General features: G+C 37.6%; 1 protein-coding gene and 1 long non-coding RNA gene across 4 annotated transcripts; one reads left to right on the forward strand and one right to left on the reverse strand.

Annotated features, from left to right (window-relative positions):
• Positions 1 to 7,860: 7,860 nt before the first annotated feature.
• Positions 7,861 to 9,402, forward strand: LOC129410110 (uncharacterized). The gene is made up of 2 exons (XR_008632733.1): positions 7,861 to 8,000; positions 8,870 to 9,402. It is a non-coding gene; the product is annotated as an uncharacterized LOC129410110 (long non-coding RNA).
• A 3,350-nt stretch (positions 9,403 to 12,752) lies between these two features.
• LOC110167448 (CMP-N-acetylneuraminate-beta-galactosamide-alpha-2,3-sialyltransferase 1-like) lies at positions 12,753 to 20,027 on the reverse strand. 3 transcript variants are annotated; one of them, XM_055157433.1, is made up of 7 exons: positions 19,893 to 20,027; positions 18,687 to 18,727; positions 18,136 to 18,332; positions 17,560 to 17,739; positions 17,008 to 17,053; positions 16,474 to 16,593; positions 12,753 to 13,993 (listed from the first exon to the last, which is right to left on the reverse strand). In XM_055157433.1, the coding sequence occupies exons 1-7, from the start codon at positions 20,008 to 20,010 to the stop codon at positions 13,826 to 13,828; spliced, it is 870 nt and encodes a 289-aa protein (XP_055013408.1). In that variant the 5' UTR covers positions 20,011 to 20,027; the 3' UTR covers positions 12,753 to 13,825. The 3 variants fall into 3 exon arrangements, with proteins under 3 accessions (XP_055013408.1, XP_020788459.1, XP_055013407.1); XM_020932800.2 differs by having other exon boundaries at positions 18,687 to 18,989; positions 19,893 to 20,019; XM_055157432.1 differs by lacking the exon at positions 16,474 to 16,593 and having other exon boundaries at positions 18,687 to 18,989; positions 19,893 to 20,019.
• Between the last annotated feature and the right edge of the window lie 1,061 nt (positions 20,028 to 21,088).

The following is a 21,088-nucleotide window of genomic DNA, read 5'->3' on the forward strand; positions in this document are numbered from 1 at the left end:
CTTGAATGCTCCAAAAATTTCAGTTTTCACCTACACCTTGTCTCTGCCCACTGGTCTGCACTTACTTTTTAATCAATAGAACACATAAATGAAAATCTGTTACCTGCTACGGTGAAATACCTTTATAAAGGGCTGGTGTCTCAGTTCAGCATTTTTGAAGAGAAAGTCTATGGACCTACTTCTTTAGATCAGTTTTGTGGTTTGCAAAAATATGAATGTATGTTTAATGGAATACTTAAAAGTCTGACATGAAGGCAGATGGAAAGGACAAAGATAAAACAATTCAAGATTGTCCTGACATTATACCTGACTGAATCTGTTTGTTTAGGACCACACTCTACAACACATCCATGATTTTTTAAGTGATTCCTCAAGATGAAACAGATCAAATGCTCAATTTTCTGCTTGTTGGCTACTCCAATGTCAAAGCTATTCTGTTCTGGCTAGCAGACCACCCACTGGAATAACTACCCTCATACAAGAAGCCAGAGCGAATCTTATCTTAAAGCGCTTGTTCCTCGCCCGTGATATCATACTCTACGCTGTACTTACACATATGCCCTATCATTGACCCTTGACCCCAGCATTGTGGAAGTCAGGAGGTTGAAGATGTTGCTGAGGCAGTAGCTTTTCTCTCGGGGGCTATCGACTTCAGCATGCACTCGCTCATTTTTGAAACAGCGGGTGGAGCGCGTTAGCCGCCAGCTCTCAACTGGAAAGGTCAAACTAGAGGTCCATGTAGCGCAGAGGTTATCCTTGAGCTAAATGAGTGATATCGCACAAATAGGCTGGATTTCTATACCTATGAATACTGAAAGATCTTTTTAATTAAGTCCTGCATAAAATAGTGGAGTTCATTTCATTTCACACATCTTATAATAGAGGGACTGTAATAGAGGGATTGAGAAGTCACAAGTTACATTCATCACAACAGAATGACATTGCTTTATAGTAGAGGAAAAAAGAAAGCCACATAACAAGTACTTTGCATTGATGGCTTCGTTGGAAAGTGTTTGTTGGTTATTGGTTTGCTAACTGGCTTTAGACAGAACTGTGCTGGGAAAAATGACACAGTCTGGATCCCTTCAGTTGAAAACTACATGGATAACAAAAGACATTGGCAACAATATTTTAAAAAGACCTATTGTGTTTGTGTGTCCTGTATAGGTATAAGCTATGACACCTATGGATCATTATGTTATAATTGGCACATTTTAAATTGCAATATTTGTCTAAAATTAGTTAATAATAATAATAATAATAATAATAATAATAATAATAATAATAAAAAGTCTGCTAACAACTGCATCAGAAAATTGTGGTGCCCAATAGGAGGCACAAGGAGTCATGAAGCTGTTGTCACCTCTGATGGATAGCTGTAGATCAAGATAGTGATGATTTAAAAGGACAACAAGAGAGCACATGGGAAAGCAGGTTGTGAGTACAGGAGGGGGCTGGGTCAGGTTGCAGCCTTTGGCCAGAGAGGCTGCCACAGCTGTGGTGAAGATGGAGTGAAGGACATAGGAGAGACGCTCAGAAGAGTTGCACTTGAAGAGCAGTGATGTTTGTGCCGGTAAGTGCAGAGAACAGAAAGGCCATGGATGTATCTGTTCTTTTGTTGTTGTGGTGGCCTCGGTGTGGGGTTGCGTGCTTGTTGTTTCATTTGGTCGCAACTTTCGCATAACACCAAATTCTGCAATAGTCATCCAGTACCCATTATATACTGTAAATGGTATCTCAAAAATAAGCAATTAAAGCTCACTCAAACCTGCATGAATCTCTTCAAATACAACTTTGGGTAAGTAAATGGTAAGAGGAATTATAACATGGACAAAAGCTCTAAAAAGTCAAATAGGCATAATAGGCCTGCTTTAAAGAAGTGAAAATACAGGCATTTTAATAACTCAGACATCTGCCTGTATTCATGGAGATGTTATTGCTTTGGAATGTTCCATAGTATGGCATTTAATCTATCTGCATAGAGACAAGTAGGTGACAGCACCCAGCCATGATACATGTCAGATTTGTAGAAAGCCAGTTCATATTTTTCAGGGTACGTATGAGCAATAAAAACACCTGGAACTGAATAACAGATTTTTTAATGTCACAATGGACCATTACAGGTAAAGCAATTTACAAACATTTCCATGGAGAGCAGCAGGTAGCAGAACCCCCACCAGAAAAGTTCTATTTGAGTACAAATTTAATGAATTGCCATTTCATCTGTATTTTGGGCATGAGCATGAGACTTACCAGATATTACTCTGGATGAAGGTTGTGAAGTAAAGGAGGAGAAGAAGAGATGGAGGTGGGTAAAGGTTCTGCTGCTGTGTTGAAAAAAGGGTACCTTAGGTGGATTGAAAGAATGATTTGTAGAGAGGCAAAGGACAGAAAGGTGAAATGTGGTTGGTAGGTAGATATGTTTTCTTGTTTTGAATTTACACTTCTACTTTAAAGAACCTGTACCAGATGTGTACTTTCTTAGAATGTAAAAAGCAGAACTAGTTCATTCTGAATACTTTGCCGTGGTTCAAAGTTATTACTCACTTACCTTATACAGTAGAAAGATCCCACAGTAATTATTCACCTCAATGAGTTAATAAGCACTTTTCACAACTTTCAGAGGACAGACCACAGTTTTGCTGTCCTGGTAACACTAATAACAACTAGCATGCTAACTGTGCACTGTCTGGTTATTGGACAGTACAACGTGGACTTATTTTGACCTCATGAGCAGTTTATACAATGTATGGCAGAGATACATTTTGCTCAAATACATGGAAAAAATATCGGGTACAGGCGCTTCAAAAAAAGAACAAACAACAACCTTAATAACATCTTTGAAATTTCCAATGTCCCTGCACACTTTATTTAAAACTGCTCCAAAAACTATCCTAAAATACAGGAAACCAGACAGGGCTGTCCGCTATCACCTTTAATCTTTTGTTACACCATCTCGTCACTTTGTACTTTCAATTACCGCTCCCTAAACCTTTCCCCGGAGAACAAACGCGCCTCTCCATGTGATGAATGCCCGTGTGTTTGCCTGCCCATCACCTGTCACTCGGCGGGCCCATTCTTCCTGTCACCGACCGGAGCAGCGCATATCCATTACTTCTGTCCTCTTCAACCTCTGATCGGGACGGGTCCGTGTTGCACCGTCTGAGAGAAGAAGGGACAAAGCTCCACCCCACCCCTCCTATCCCCCCATCCAAACCGGAGAACTGGGTGGACATCGATCCTCGCTCGCGACACTCTGTCCCGGGGAGGGGGTAAGCAGATACAGCCGGTTGCCTCCAACAATCATTGCGCAGTGCCCTGTGGGGACGACTGGCGGTAAATTAATAGTGGGCTTGCAGGGACTAGATATTGTTAATGTATTTGCTATTGACGGAGTGAGATAACATGAGTAGCTTCAGACTTACTTAACACAAAGCATAAATCCTCCCAAGCCGGTGAAGAAGATCATTGTGGGCAAAAGGAGGTTGGTTAAGGCGTTGAGATGACCACAATCTGAGAATATTGTGACAGAATTGAATGTGCACAATGGTAGAAGGAAAAATTTGAGATATGAACGCTAGTGGTTAATTCCTAGACTGGTTGGGGCCTTTATGTTTGAAATTTCACCTGATGTCTGGGTAGGTTTACTCTGGAATGTTATTACTCTGCAATAACATGTCCACCAGACTATAATGCTAGCTATGCTCTTGCTTGCTCTTGTTCTTTTAGCACCAATGAAGGATTGAGTCAAATTCTAAAGATGAATTATTCTACAGGGTCAATAAAGTCTATGTATGTTATTCTTTAATTCAACTACTTAATACTACTTCTTTCATCTTGATACTCATCTGTACTGTAGGTCAACCTCAGTTTCTATATTTTAACCTGTATATGCAATATATCTCTTTGACTTAGATTTAGACAGACTTTATCAGCCCACAAGGGAAATTATATACCTTATACTTGGACACAGTAGCTCACTTGCATAGTGTATACGTTAAACATAAAAAGTGGTAATACAATACGAAATAAACTGAGTGGCAAAAATAGGAAAAGACATGCAGACATTCATTCAGCAGCAAAAAAATCTATATGTAGGAGTAAAATAAAATAAAAAGTAGTACAGCATATGTTGAACACATGATCTAATCTATCTCAGCAGCACCAGCAGACACCTCAACCACTCCATCATCTTCTGCTCTTCTTCACCACCACCAGTGACAGGGACAATGAAATTCTTAGAACACATTTTCAAGTGATGACATTATAAAGTATAGTTAAAAAAAACTTTTAATCCACTTGATCCAGGATGAGAAATGTCACTGGTTACACATGCACTCTGTAAGTCGACTCTGAAGGGTGGATTTGGTAGACTTAAGTGTGCTCAGACGTGACACAAGAGCCCGCTCTGCTCCTGTCGAGACACCTTTGTGATGTAGTAGACAGTCACATACTGTCTACCAAATTAAATGAACCCAGGCATCAACTTTCAACTGCATACAAACTGTAACAGTGTTTCTACTGGAGTTTAACATTTGGGGACTGTTTTAGAAGCAGCAGCATCGCTCTCCAAAGAATCTAAAGCATTTGCTGCTATGCTATCCATGCATTTCAGTGTGTGTTCTGTAACTTACTGGTTGCACATCACCTGCATGATTCCAGAGAAATAGAAAGTTAAAACCACACTTGAAAACATTCTCTGTGGCAATAAATACGTTTTATGCTATGTGGAAGATTATACCCAAAGGATGTAAACAAGGAGGAAGAGACCCTACTCCAGGCAAAATAAAAGTCAAGTTTGTGGAGATGCAAGCCCACTCAGATTAAGGACACATTTTCTACATTTTTAAGTGCAATAAACACCACCAAAATGATTTTTGTCTATCTTTGTCTAAAATGTTACATACTGTGGCTTTAAGAATTCAAAAACAAAATATTACTATCTTTTGAGTGGGCAAATATTCCCGAAATGTCACCTATAATAGGAACTCAAAACTCATGTCACTCATGGGACACATTTTCAAATAATGTGATGCCTATATATACATATACATATACATATACATATACATACATACATATATATATGTATATGTATATATATGTGTGTGTGTGTGTATACACACACACACACACACACATATATATATATATATATATATATATATATATATATATATATATATATATATATATATATATATATATATATATATATATATATATAATCTCTCTAAAATAAAAGTACTGCACTGATCTAATTTATTCCACAATGATCCAATACATAACCCATTTTCCACAAAGGTGATGACAAAAATCACAGAACTTATTTTAACTATTCAAATCTACAGTGCCTTCTAGCCAAAAAAAAAAAAAAAACTGGGCTTGGTCCAGTGGGTGCAATTGCTGAGACACATCAGTATGGATGAAGCTATATGTTTTTATGGAAATTGAGACACAATTTACTGATATATTGCATTTATTCATTCCAGTTCACCTCATATCATTCTTTGCAGGAATATTCTTGTCGCCCACACATCTTCGTCAATGTCATGAAAAATGCTCTGGTTTCCTGTCATTGACATAAAAACACAATTCTCTCACTAGGTATGAACATGGAGTGTTGTATCCATAACCATGTCATCCATGTGTGATACTCGTCTGTGGCCTGTCCAAGAAGGCACTTGCCCTCATGACACTGTACAGGACAGAGGAGATGAATGAAGCGGTGGCTTATTGAACAGAAATTGGATAGCTGCTGGGTGGAATTACATCAGTAACACAAGAAAATGGGCCTTGCACTATGGCAACTAAAATGTGATTTTTTTAGAGGTGAAAACATGTGTCATAAGTCAGATATACACGTAACAGTTTTTAAAGTAATTCTAATTAAATGTATAGCTTTTCTCCCTGTATTATTGTTACTATTTTATGAGTTACTTCTAAGTCAGTAGAGCAGTCATACTTTTTTCAAGCTGCACTTTTGGAATTTTTTTTAAAGTGAAATTTAACAGATTGAGTTGAGTTTTACTTATTCTTGTTTTTAAACTTCATGTCTTATAATTCATCATTAGAATGAGATGATTCTTTATTAGATGTTATTAAAATATTAAAATACATAATCTGCGGCTTCTATTTTTTAGTAACCTCAAAACCCTCAGTGAAATGTTCGTTTGTGCAATCTCTCTGTTGCACTTTTTTTTAAACCCATTTTCAACTTAAACAATTTTCAGTATGTAGCCTCTTATGTTATAGTTTCAGAGGATGCTTAATAAATCTATTTTGAAATTTTTGTCTTTTTGGATGTAAATAAATGGCATGAGTCAGCTTTTGCTCAATAAAACATAGGCAAACCAGGAGTATACAAACATTTCGATTTGCATATTTTATTTTTCTCCTTTTATTATTATTATTATTATTTTCTTTTTTTCAGTACAGATGTGAAATTTGTGTATGCTTATAACGTCAGCCTGAAGGACATGACAGCACACCTCTTACCACTGGTCTTGCTATCGCACATATCACAAAAAACCCTACACGGTGAGAACGTTCCACTCCAGTGCGCGCAGAAAATCAGCTCGTCTCATAATAGCTCTGGGCAATTTCAGGCCACACAGAAAGACAAGGGAATCAATTTTCCTGGTTAGGTTATAGATGGGATTTCTTCGCCTGGCCTTTTCATAAGAAATAACTCAGATATGTTGCATGAATTATTAAGAAATCCACCGCTCTGTGACATTTAGAAACTATACACCACTTTACCCCAGTACTAATGATTACTGTTATTATCACTCAAGCACTTTCGGGGGACTTGGGGAATGTGCATTGTGTAATCTTACGTAATATTTCGCACCAGTACGTAGACACTTAGACTATCGTATGAAAAAACGAAAAGAATGATTAAAACTCTTAAATGCCAACCTAGAAAGAGAGACAATGGAATAAGTAGTACAAGCCTGACATCTACTGGACAAGATATGAAACAGCAGCTTTGACATTTCCTTGTAGGGCTATGAACTAGAACAAACAGCTTATGTTAAATGTGCACTAGTGGATTGTACAAGGAATACCTTCAAAACACAGGCCAAAATAAAATGGTGACAATGAGAAAAACGCAAGGACTGCACATGACTGGGCTCACTTAGTCCAATTAAGTCACAGTGTTTTCTGAGTAATATTCTCTACAAAACAGCCTTTATAGGTGAGGGTACAACCAGATTCTGTCACATGAACTAAAGCTCTCTCAAGTAAGGCTTTGACCTGTGGCTTGTAACAGTAGCCTACATAGTGTTTAATGATCTTAGAGCATGTTTCTTATGATTGCTGGTTTACATTACATACACCTATAGTATCCCATTACTACAGCTAGGTTCAGTAATTAAAAAAACAAAAAAACAACAAAAATAATAGGCTAACTATTATTAAGCTTATGTATAATGCCCTAGTAATACACTAATTAGAATATAGCCTTCTCTTTTAAGGCCTTTAGACTTTGCATTTCCAATTAGGCTCCAAGAGCAAACATGTTTGCATACACACTGTTGTCCAAATCACTAGACCTACATGACTTTCACCAACATAGATGAGTCTACCCAAGAGGCCTACATCAGGACTGCCAGGAAAACTATAATTTCTTCTGTTTTTCAAGCAGCGACCCGTGCTCAGAATGGCTGCCTGTACAACACTTTTATCTAGATGAAAAGCACCAGTCGGGTGGTTTGTGTGAGCGCAAACCCTGTGGAAATGTCAAGTGTTGGATGTAAATGCAATTATTCGCAGTGTCCGAGCTCACGGGGCGGAGCTCTGTTGCCATGACAATGACGTCAATGTTGGTGTCGAGTAACCAAAGGTCAAAATAAAGACAAGTGAATGAAAACGGAAGGAAACTTACCAGGCTGCTCCGAACAGGATACTACACTCCAATGTACCAAAAAGTCCGACTTTACTCACGGCTCTGGACACTCTGTCAGCACCGTAGGAAATGACCGCTTTGTCCGCTGGTAAGGACCGCCACACATCAGAAGGTTAGGGTCAGTCACGAGCTAACTGCTAGCTCTGCCAGAGAGCTAGCTAGCCCATAGCCTAGGACGTCTGCTAACACATGCTAGTGCTAACAGTTGCAGCTGTTTAATGCTTGTTTTTGCCAACCAGCGTCTCAATACAAAGTTACTTTTAGGAATTCACTGGACAAGGTGGAAATTATTCTGGGATGGGCGATGGACAGATCGTGTTTTCAGTCCGTTTAAGTGATGTTTTTCAGTGTTGCAGTCAGGATAGGACAAAGTAGCTGGCCTAACAGTGTTTGCTCTCCAGCTGTGCAACTTTTAACTACAGCACCGTTACTTGGAGACATCAGTTTTTTCGATAGCCTGTTTGTTCAGGTTTATATTTGCATAGTGTCATATGGCATACTTTTAATGTAAGCATCAAAACGCTCGATCCCTTATCAATACAGAGCTGAATGTGTAAACAAAGTTTTATTGTTGACGTAATCCATCATAGTGCGTAATTGTTGTCGCTCGTAAATCATTAGGCTTGGCAGTGGATGCGAGCGGTTGACCTTGCGGTGGAAAACGATGTTCTTTTTGTCATTGAAAGTCGACCTCATGAGCAGCCATTTAACACAGAGCTGGGCTTGTGCAGTAGAAATGAGGTCAGACCAACTTTTGTACGGTTTTATTTATTTTAATAACAATATTACACGACTGTTTGAAGCTACGATGTGTGTTACCTGCATAAGAATGGAAAGGGAATTTCAAAGACGTTTTGAATAAACATATGCTCATTTATTTGTTTGCAAGGAGTTCAGACATGTGTCATGTTGTATGATTATCTACTGATCTTTGTTGTTGTTTTCTTTCTCTTACAGAAGTAGAGTAAGAGTGTTGGTTTGCCGCAGGACATAACTGGACAAAAGCCCTTGACTCAGATCTGTAGCTGGTGGTGCGTTTCATGACCTTCTCCACATGCTGACATCACCTGGGTAAACTTGAGCAAGTGTACTTGAACAGCGGGCAGTTTGGACGCTGTAAACATCCCCGACTGGAAGCTGTCCGTCAACCGAGCTTTCAGTCTGATGTTTGCTGCTGCCGGTGTCCATAGACACGGGAAATAAAACAAAGAGCAAGATATGATTTAGGCTGACTTTTTGCATCGTTTAGAGTGTATGTATGCCATTGCCATTTTATTCAAGCTCAGACCATGTAAACATCCTACACTCAGCTGTGAGCAGATGCAGCAGAGGCTGAGAGAAGGTTGTTTACTTGTACTGGCTGGAAAAAGCAGTCATGCGTATCAAAGTTAATCCAAGACTCAATGACAAAGATAAAGAGCAATAAACAATAGATTTGTCATATGTGCAGCTGTTTCAATAAATCAATAAACAAATGTGCCTTTTTTACGCTTTCAGTATATTGCAGGATTTAAAGCAGCAGCAACAAGACAAGACATAAGGGTAAATTGAATTACCTTTATTCTCTCATTAAGGCATCAACATGAGTTTTATCAGTACATAAAATACAGTATATTAAATAGGAATAAATCATCAGCATAAAATATACATACTAACTGACTTATTTACAAGTTAGCAATAAAAAGTTGGTTACTATCAACTGCAAACCTAATATCCCTTTTTACAGGAACTGCAGTGGCAGCATCCATTGGGGTGGTGGAAATAGAGACCATTGTGTAACATTACTGGTATGACAAGAATGCACAGGCTCTTTTAGATTATGTTCCTCTGACATTCACTTTTATCAGATTTCCTGTTTCTTTTGTATGAGCGCTGCAATAGGGCAAGCTAAAAATAGAAAGACTATGGGGACTCAGAGAGCGGGACAATTTGTTCATTATTTGCCAATCAGTTAGGTTAATGGAGAGGACCCGCAGCAGTGGAGGCCATGTGTGAATAATGGGTTAAGTAGCTACTGCACCTACATCACCTGTTAACACTAACAATAAATATAATTGTTTCTAATTATGGTTAGAAGGCCATTGCAGCCAGATTACCTCGTTTCCATCAAATTTGGGATTTTAAAATTAAGATGAGATGCGACTTACTACAACTGAATATTTATACCACCAATTGTTCACTAGAGGGCGGCATTGCTTTTAAATTCGAATTGAAGTTGGCGTAGGAGGGTAAAACCACTGACTGTACAGTCCCTGACAAAAGTCTTGTCGCTTATCCATTTTGTAGAAACAAAAGCTTATAACCTGACTTTAAATTAATCGACTGGTTTTAGAAATGTCTCATGAAAGCTAAAACCCTCCCAAATTATGCTCAATATACTAAAATAAATTTGCTTCACTGAAGAAAGATTGATCATTTAATGAACACAGAAAGGTCAGATTTTGGCAAGACAAAAGTTTTGTCACCTTTTCATATGATGCACCCAGTCCTAGATTAAAGCCTCGCCTGTGATCAGTTACTGATCAGTCAACTAGTGGGTGTGTATAAAAAGAACCCCAGCACACCAGACCTTCACATCAACTGCAACTTGACCTCTGACAACATGCCTAAGATCCGCCCTGAGACCAAAGCGTTAATTATCAAGAGGCTGAAGACCAGATCCACTGCTGAGGTGGCTGACACCTTCAATGTGTCTCAGCGTCAAGTACGAAGAATAAGAAAAAGATCTGAAATGACTGGAGATGTTTTTGACAAGCCCAGGTCCGGCAGACCCCGCAAGACAACTGCTCGGGAGACCGTTTGTTGATTCGAAAATCCAAGGCCAGTCCCTTTTCCACTGCAGCAAAGCTCCACCAGGCCTGGTCACCTCAAGTCCCTGTGTCAACCAGAACAGTTTGTAGAATTCTGTCTGGAAATGGCCTCCATGGTCGAATCAGTGCACAGAAACCAGCACTAAACAAAAGGCAATTAAAAAAACGTGTGGCATTTGCCAAGGCCCACAGCCTGCTAAACAAAGACACTGGAAAAGTGGCAAAAGGTGGATTTCTCAGATGAATCCTTGGTTGAATTACATCACAGTCACCGCAAATATTGCAGGAGACCTACTGGAGCCAGCATGGATCCAAGATTCACCCAGAAAACAGTTAAGTTTGGTGGCGGAAAAATCATGGTCTGGGGTTACATCCAGTATGGGGCTGTGCCAGACATTTGCAGGGTGGAAGGCAATATCAATAGCCTAAAATATCAAGAAGTATTAGCTACCTCTTACATTCTCAACCATAAAAGGGGTCAAATTTTGCAGCAGGATGGTGCTCCATCGCATACTTCTATCTCTACATCAAAGTTTCTCAAGGCGAAGAAGATCAAGGTGCTCCAGGACTGGGCAGCCCAGTCACCAGACATGAACATCATTGAGCATGTCTGGGGTAGAATGAAAGAGGAAGCATGGAAGCAAAACCAAAGAATCTTGATAAACTCTGGGAGGCATGTAAGATGCTTTCTTTGCTATTCCTGATGACTTCATCAACAAATTGTATGAATCATTGTCGAACCGCATGGATGGTCCTTCAAGCTCATGGAAGTCATGCAAGATATTAAATATGGATCTCACAGCACCACTACTTAATTCACTGACGTTATGCAACATATTTTTGTATTTGAAGTAAATAATTTGTTAAATTTTCTGTAGGCGACAAAACTTTTGTCTTGCCAAAATCTGACCTTTCTGTGTTCATTAAATGATCAATCTTTCTTCAGTGAAGCAAATTTATTTTAGTATATTGAGCATAATTTGGGAGGGTTTTAGCTTTCATATGAGACATTTCTAAAACCAATCGATTAATTTAAAGTCAGGTTATAAGCTTTTGTTTCTACAAAATGGATAAGTGACAAGACTTTTGTCAGGGACTGTATAGAAAACACAGCCTTTTTGTGGCACAGTCTATGTTTTATATGTTCTTCTGTTGCTTTTAAAAACACCAGTCATTGGTTTGGTTAACTAAATGAGATATGGAACTATAATGTAAAAAACAAGTGTGAAATGGCAAACACAAAAAGTTCTGGCATTTCCAAATAGCAGATAAAATAACGAATTTCAGCAAAAAATGTGCTATTTTATTTTATTTTTTTAAATACTTACACTTTTCACTATAGTTTAGTTGAAAATACAGATACCTGCTCTCAAATATCAAGTTAAAGTAAAGTAGATACCTAAAAATTTTACTTTAGTTCAGTACTTTTACTTTTGTACTTGATATCTTTCCACCACTCTACTGAGGACACCTTTAAACATTTCATTTACTTATTGTAGGTCATTTGTCAGTCAAATCAGTGTTTTAACATGTCTGTGTCTCATGTTGTCTACTTAGCTAATACAAACTAACCACAAATACAATGGACAAAAAACCTCTCATGTTCTTATTTATAATGGATGCATTCAGTTAAAAGACAATGGGTTTGTAGATGACGTGACAAAAACTGTCACGCATTACTCAAGGTGCACCTGCTGCTTGGTATCACATGGCACGCATTTCCCAGTTGATGTTTTGCATGTACTTTGTATGAATGCTACTGGCAGATCAGGCAACTACAAATAAATGACAGGAGGATCACGTGTGATGAAATAATAAGAACTACTGATTCTCTGCTTTGCTAAATGGGAATGTCCAATCTGTTGTTGGTATGCATAGGCCAACTGAGATAAACTTGTAACTTCCTTTAATTTACACTATTAAAGAAAGTTTATTGAATTTCCCATTTAATAATAATGATGAATCACTCCATGTGCTTAAAGATATCGCAAGTATACAAAATATGAATTTGGAAAGATGATACTTCAAACTTATTCTGAAAAAAACAAGTTTACTTTTGCATTTATTTTCTTTGCTTCACTTAAGTTTTCTAAACATGTATGTACCTATGACAGAAAAAGCTGTCCTCCAGAGATCCCCACCTGGTGCACCCTGTCCTATAAGCTTTCTTTGTCAGACAAATCCACACATGCATGAATAATCCTTCTGCCCAACCTTTTCTACCTGTCACAACACTTATTAACAACATCCCAGACTTGGCAACCCTGAGATATACAAGTGTATATGACAGGTTAGACATTACTAAAACATTATGAAAAATCATGGAAAAAACTAAATACATGCACTCTAGAAAAGTAAAAGTCACATGAGGAAAAGTATAGCTAAAAGGCCATTATTTAACTGGCCAAAGTCAACATCTTTTGGCTTCATCGGGTCTTAGTTAGAATCATGCATTACTGTGAATCATGCCTCATTTTATTTCCTGGTTGGACATGGGTACAGTTGATATGACATGCATAAGTCTAAAGTAATTCTGTTACCTAGCAGCCATAATGTTAGCCTTAACAGTAGCTATTGTTAAGGAGAAATGACCTCCACATGCATGAATTGTTTCTCTATTTGGATGCAATTTTTTATGCTGACCTAAATGAGAGGTATTCTGTTTTACAATCCACCACAACTTCCTATATTTTTTTGTTCTTTTCATTCACTAAATTTTTCTAATAAACTGATGCAAAACTATGATATATTTTTTCACATCTTTACATATTCACTACAGGTCCTATTCCTAACAAACCAAGTAATAATTTGAAAAACATGAAAACCTGTCATATCTACATATTTAAACACAGCAGCATTGGTGTACAGTTCATACAGATACATATAAATATTCAATCAAACACATTTTGATATACAGTTGAAGTAGATAATTACATTCATAAATCAATACTTCATAAATATGCAAAAAAGAAAAGAAAAAAGGAGGTAGTCCCAAAAGGGTCTAGTACAATGGCTTCACACATTAATCAGAGTGACATTGCACAAACACAGAGTGACAGAAGACAGTTTTGTCAACTCTTTGGTATCAGTTCAGCTGCCTGTTTCACCAGCCTCTGTAAAAGGTCACTTTGTTCTGCTTTGCCAGCTCTTCGATGAGGTTGTATTCATAGGACCCAGGATGAAGACCGGTCTTTAAGTGTTTGTCTTTAAGTGGCTCCCAGTAGTGATTCCAGTTTCCATTCTTGTCTGCCCCAAAGCCAAAAACGCTCACCTGTGTGTCAGAAAAGGGTGTGTCTAATATAAAAAGCCAAAAGACACAATGCAGAATTTTTATGTACAATAATTTAGTTAGAAGTGGACAATACAGTTTGTTACATTTATTTGAGCAGCTTTTTAGAAATACAATTGTAGTACTCCTACTTGAGTAATATATTTTGCAGTCTAACAATACTCTCACTTTAATACGTTTTGGTTACTCTTCCCACTTTGAGTAAATCTATAAGTGTCAAACGCTTTATATTTACTATGTTTAATGGGAAAGATTTGTGAGTCAGATATGATTAACACAATTCCATCAACTTCAGATGTTACTTGAGTAACAGTGTTTTTACTCTCATTGGCGTAATTTCTAATACCTCCACTTCTACTTCAGGTATATATACATTTTAAATGAGTAGAATTGTTGTGTTTCTCGACACACATCTTAGAAAACCCTTATTTTCCCCACAGTGGTAAACAGGATTGTTCAGTTGTTCTGTGGAAACTCTGTTGTCATTATACAAAAAACACCTGGTTGTGCTGATGACTTCCACAAACAAGGGTGCACTCCCTGTTTTGATGCATGACTTGTATTCATTAGCATGTTACACTGGTAAGAGCAGGATGTCGTCAGATCAGATTTCAACTTTGATACAATACCCAGTGTTGGGAAGGTTACTTTTAAAATGTAATCCCCTACAGATTACACATCCCAAAATTTAGTTTGTAACGTAATCCATTAAATTACTTAAAGTGAGTAACGTAATCTGATTACTTTGGATTACTTGATATTGTCATGTTTTTTTAATCGACATGAATGTAGCAGCCACATTCTGAAAATTCTTGTTTGTTGTCTTCAAATTGTCTGAGCCCAAGTCTCTATGAATAAGCAGCTGTTTGCTGTAGAGAAACAAAGACCAGGATATCTTCATATAAGAGGTTTTGTCTGTTAAAAGACAGTAACAAGATAAACTTTTCCTTCACCAGATTAAAAATATTATTGATAGAGAAATTATTATTTATATGAGATCACCTTAAATTATGTCAACCTACTGTTAGGTGTCATGTTGTTTAGACCTGGTTTAGTCCTGATTTTTAGACCTGGTTTACTCCTGATTTTAGACCTGGTTTAGACCAGGTCTAGACCAGGTCTAGATCAGGTCTTTAGTTCTGGTTTAGTCGTGGTTTAGTCCTAGTTTAAACCTGGTTCAGTCCTGGTTTAGTCCTGGTTTAGTCCTGGATTAGTCCTGGTTTAGTCCTGGATTAGTCCTGGTTTAGTCCTGGATTAGTTCTGGTTTAGTCCTGGTGTTAATTCTGGTTTAGAGGCGCACAGGGGGAAGCGCGATTTATGCGAGAAAACACGGTCCACACGCGGCGCACGAGACGGCGGTGTCCGCGCTGTAACTACGGAAGGAGACGTGGTCCGCGGGTTCTCAGGTTGATGACGATGATGAAGGTGTTTGTGTGTGTGTTTGTGTATATGACAGTAGTGTAGATATTATGAGTCTATGCAGTTTGTTTTCACCAGTGCCAATAGCTCCTGTTTCACATTTAAGTTGTAGGCGATTTTATATTTGTTTTTTGTTTTTTTATATATATATCTCACATCGGGAGAAGAATTTCCAAGACACAAATGCGTTTTTACCAATGCACTGCTGCTTCCACTGTGTGACTGACACCGCCAACTTTAACATGACGTTTCTATCGCTTTTATTGCGCGCGTTCTGTTTGGGTTTCCGGCAATGAGTGGAATTACCGAAATAAAAAAATAAATAAATGGGATGTAGCACAAAATGTGAAAACAGGAAAATACCGCCTTGTAATCCACTTATTTCAGCAAAGTAACTGTAATCCAATTACCACTCATTGAAGCAGTAACTGTAACGGAATACAGTTACTCATAATTTGTACTCTGATTACGTAACGGCGGTACATGTAATCCGTTACTTCCCAACACTGACAATACCAGAGCCAAAGCTGGCAGTTTAGCTCCAGAAATGCAACTAAACTTCTTTTCCTGCACTTACTAAACAATATAACATAAAGAGAACTCAAATCATTTATACAAAAATAAATGAAAGCTTTGTATACTTACTCACAGAAGGAAGAATAACCAACACCCAAGGAAGTGTTGGTCATCAGATAAATATTTAAAATCTGAAGTTGCCTATTGTCTTGTCTGTATTTTTATATGGGGATTTTCCATTATCATTATGTTGTTCAATGTCATACTGTGGAACATTGCAGGCAGAGCAGTGGCGTATCCATAGAAACAAGCGGGTGACTCACCCCCATTAGACAAGTTACAGAGTACAGTTTTGGATGGTTGTTGATATAGAGACAATTTTAAAAGTAATACCTACTTCCTTTCCACAAATTGCCACTTAACCGATATAACTGTAAGTAATGATGTGATCCCACCAAACCAAGTAACAATAATAATAAAAAAAAAACATGAAAAGCTGTCATATGCTCTCTACCCCTTTTTTTTACCTGGTCACAAATATGCATGGCAAGAACCAGGGTCATGAAGCCAGTGGAAGGGTATTTCCCCGTCAGAGAAAGCCAGGATGTGTGGACATACTGCATGAATTCCGGATTGACCACCAAGACCTGTTGCAACGAGACAGTTTAAACATGTAATCGTAAAAAGGAACTACCCTATTTTCCGGACTATAGGGCGCGCTCTTAAGCCTCCAACCCCATCAAAAAACAACTGTGCGCCCTATACACGAATCCACTCGGGTGTCCCAGCACGACTTTAGTAAACTACAAAGCCGCACCACCCGCAGCGCACACAAACACGCACGGAGCAGACAGTGACCGTGCTGCCATGGTAATGCTAACACAAACTAACAAGCCAAGCGCGCACTTTACATTTACATGCCAACAGTACACATTGGACTAATTTTGACCTCTAGAGCTGCTCATAGCCTACAGTATATCTGTACCAAGACACAACAATTTTTCCCCAAATACACTGAAATTGAGTAGAGGGTGTTTAACAATAAAATCCAGAGTACTTACCAGATTCTTGTTAGCTTTGATTTTCATTTTAGTTGGTGCATACGATCTGAGAATGTGACATAAAAAATATAAAAATTGTTTTATTTGCCTTTTATAGTGAGTCGTCGGCTGTGTTGTTGTGAAATGTTCTGCATTATTCATCAGTATTTGGACTAGACTGAAGAAAAATGTTATGTTACGTTCAAGAATCTGTGTTCACGTTGCATTCACTTTCAAGAATATTTAATTTTATATTAAGCTTTGATTATGGCTCACAGTCTTTCACTTTCTGAAGCTTCTGTGAGAAAATAATTTCACTTTTGTTTGTTTATTGATTAAAATGTACAGAAATTTTTGCCAAGTCACGCTTCATCTCATAAATCATGCCAAATCAGGCATGGACAAGTTTACAAATATGGGGAGACACTACTTTTAGAAATGTATGTCTTTGTGTGTCTGTACTAACTACAGTTTCAATCTGACAAAATATATTAAAGATATAATTCATCAACTCCCTCCAAATCATGCAATTTGTTTCTACTATTTGAAGTCATATTTTTAAATTAGGCTTACCTTCCATGAAACCCAGTTGTGAGTGCCTCGGTAATCCACTGCAAGTCCATAATTTTGAATGGAAACAGAACCAAGTGAGTGTTGTTATCCAGATCCATACCACTCTCCGGATACATGGTGTGATGAGTTGTCTTGATCCCCACGTCCACCTCATAGCCTTCAGTCTTCGCGAAGTTCATTCTGTAGCAAGTCAGATGAAAACAATGATTAGTTCTGTATCTCTATAACTATACTTATATAATTTATTTAAATGTCTATATAGTAATAACTGAGTTTGATTAAGCATTAGGGTTGTCAAAAGTATACAAAATCAGATACTAATTGATACTACAACTAATATTGACAAAATACTGATTTGAAAAGAAAAAAAACATACAGAAATAGGCCAAAACAAGAGCTTTTGTTGAACAGTTTTAAAATGACCTGGTGCTTTATCAGAAAAGGACCACATCTTAATATATAGAAAGTAATATTATTTAGAGTTGAAAATACATCACTGTCAGGTTTATTCCTTAGTATTAAAATTGTGCTTGAAAGCTTGTCATGACAACAGAATTCTTTCAGCATAACATTTACCTTATTACAAAATCATGAGAATCGATTTGACGTCCATAGTTGGATCCCTTCAGATTTCCAGAGTTGCCAACAACAGCACATGTCTGACAGCGGTCCGGGTGGAGTTCACTTACATTTGGCTTGGATGGGAAAACCTTGAACAGACGAGCCTTTGCTTCATTGTATTTCTTTAAGTCACTGTTTTCAGCCTGCAAAGACTGGAAGACAGAGTGATGAGATTTAGACAAATAAAAAAATAGATGCAGATGCAAATGCTGAAGGGTTCCGGAGAGGAGAATTGCTGGGTTTTAGATGACATCACAACATTCAGTAAAAGTTAATAGATGGAGGGCAGCTAAAATGAATGTTGAATTTGTGCAGTTGTTGCAAAGATGGCAGACTCTCAAACAGCAGTAATGTAGACTGGATCTAATGGTGATATGTGAGAATACAACGATCATTAGAAATGGTAGTCCTTTCAACTGATCATCAAATCTGCTAACTGACAAAGGGGGGGGGACTGAATAATAATGACTCTGAAACATTGATTTGGTGATGGAAGCAAAACTTACCTTCCACCAGAGGAAGACGTTTTGTGTGAGATCACCATCGGGTGTTAAAAAGAGATTCACAGATTTTTTGTATCGCTGCATAAAAAAATAATTGTACTCTGTCATACATCTATCACAGCTGCATGTTTTATTAGGATTATTTCTTGACATCTCAACTTCTTCATTTATATTTCCAGTGTCTCCTTCACTTTCTCCCCATGCCTCAAAGGTAAGATTAGTAGAAGTTATTCTCCAGATAGTGGCAAGGCAAACGGTGCAAACCATGAGCACCACCACCATCTTAGATCTGCTGTTCATCTTTACCTGGAACATGCAATAAAAAATTACATGTAATTATGCCTGAATTAAATCTTACTCATGCCATTACTCTACTTACGTTGCTTACATTGTAGAGTGAATTCAGGTAATAGGAAACATCCAAAAATTTAATGAAATGTATATGCATTGTTGTGTGCTTTAGGTCTTGTTGTTAATATTATTATTTGTTTAATTAATAAAGCAAATATTTTATTTTAACTATCACTTGAAATGTCCCTCTCCCCTGAGCCGAGGGACTGTTCAGGTCAAGTGGGACACAAGTAAGGTAAAGTGGGACGATAAAAAGAACTGCAGGAAATACAAATAGGCAAATGCCTTAGCTCATGTTTCATAATTGACACTACTGTCAATTATAAGACAGGGTGACCTCTTTTTTTTTTTTTTTACTGGGCATGAAATACCCTCTAAATCAACCTAAATTGGGTAAAACTATTTTTCAGTGTTTTAAAATGTTATTTTCACTTGCATGAAATTTATTGTTCACCCTAAATACAGAAGTAATATTATTCTCAGGGCACAGTGATTCAGTGTAAACTTTAGTTCGTTTACAGATTTATAATTTATATAACTGTAGCCAGATTATCTAATTATAATCTAACTACAAACTGTAGGTGTACTAGGATAATAACTTACTTTAGCAGTAAAGGAACTGTAGGTGTACGTTCTATTTGGAGTCTATATTAATTGAATATTTTTTATTATCTGAGGATGTTAATTCCCGAAGAGCCGGCTTTGGCATTAAGTCGTGGGTAAATGGTGACATTTTCACGAAATATTGTTTTGTGGCGTTGGAAAAGCGATCTTATAAGTTACTTTAAGTACTAAAGCAACTGTAAGTGTACTTTCTATGTGCAGTCTACTTAATAATAGTTGAGTAATTTTTATTACCTGAAGAAGTAAATTCACGAAGAACTGCCTTTTGCCTTAAGTGGTAAGTAATAGTGCCACTTTCACGAGAAGAGTTTGTTAGCATTGGAAAAGCTTTTTTTTTTCTTTGCATGTCCATCACGAAATAGCCCAGAGGGAGGAAGAAACCAGGAGGAGTACGCACATGCCGCCTCCCACTTGCGTAGCGTGGTGACGTCAGGTCTAATGACAGCGCGCTCTCAACTGCGCGCTCCCAAAGTCAGAGACTAGAAACTATTCATGAGTAAACGCAACTCACGGGTTTAACCTTCCGGTATCCCCCAAAACCATAACCAAACACTGCCCATAAAATTCTTTAACTGTTTTTTTTTTTTTGTTTGTTTGTTTGTTTTTGTTTAAAGTTTACCAACTCCAGCTCTACGCAACCATACAAATAATAACCCTCCAAATACTATCTTTTTCCCCCAAATCGACGATATCTCCATGATCTCTTCTGGACAGTTTTATGCAGCCTGACATTTGACTGACATCAACACTGTAACGTGAAAATGCATTGTTATTGTTTAAGTTACGCCACAAACCGACCCCCGCTACCTTATGCGCAGAATATGCACACATATACTTAAGCTCCAATCGTTTTATTTGTTAAATATTGTTTTAACCCAAACCCATTCTGAAAGCTCTAGGTGAGCTCTAACTATCTTTTGCAACCCTTTCAGCGCCACATGCCGCTCCTCAGAATCACTCACTAGATTTGTGATTCCAGAAAACACGAAAAATGATTTGGTTCCAAAACAGAGGAAATAAATCCTAACACATGTGAATGAAGACTAACACTGGTGAAAATGCATTATTATTGTTTGCGTTATATCATAAACAGAATATACACTCCCTTATTTATGCTATTATAGCATTATTATCAAATAGAATTTTACCCAAACCCATATATATTCTTGAAGCTCTAAATGAACTGTAATTGTTTATACTCAAAACGTATTCACTTTGCACTTTTTTAACCCCTTCAATGCCATAGGATGTAATGAAAGTCTCAATTTTTGATACCAAAAAGACACAAAATTATATAGTTTTTCCAAAATGGAGAATGAAATTTTGATCACTTGGGGAGTGTTTGATGCAGTCTCACATTTAAACATCTGAACATGTTTGACACAAACAATGGTGAAAATGCATTGTTATGGTTTAAGTAATGTCATAAA

The sequence above is a fragment of the Boleophthalmus pectinirostris genome, unplaced genomic scaffold (assembly GCF_026225935.1).
Source record: "Boleophthalmus pectinirostris isolate CB_2022bp ecotype Guang Dong unplaced genomic scaffold, ASM2622593v1 HiC_scaffold_21, whole genome shotgun sequence".
Lineage (NCBI taxonomy): Eukaryota > Metazoa > Chordata > Actinopteri > Gobiiformes > Gobiidae > Boleophthalmus > Boleophthalmus pectinirostris.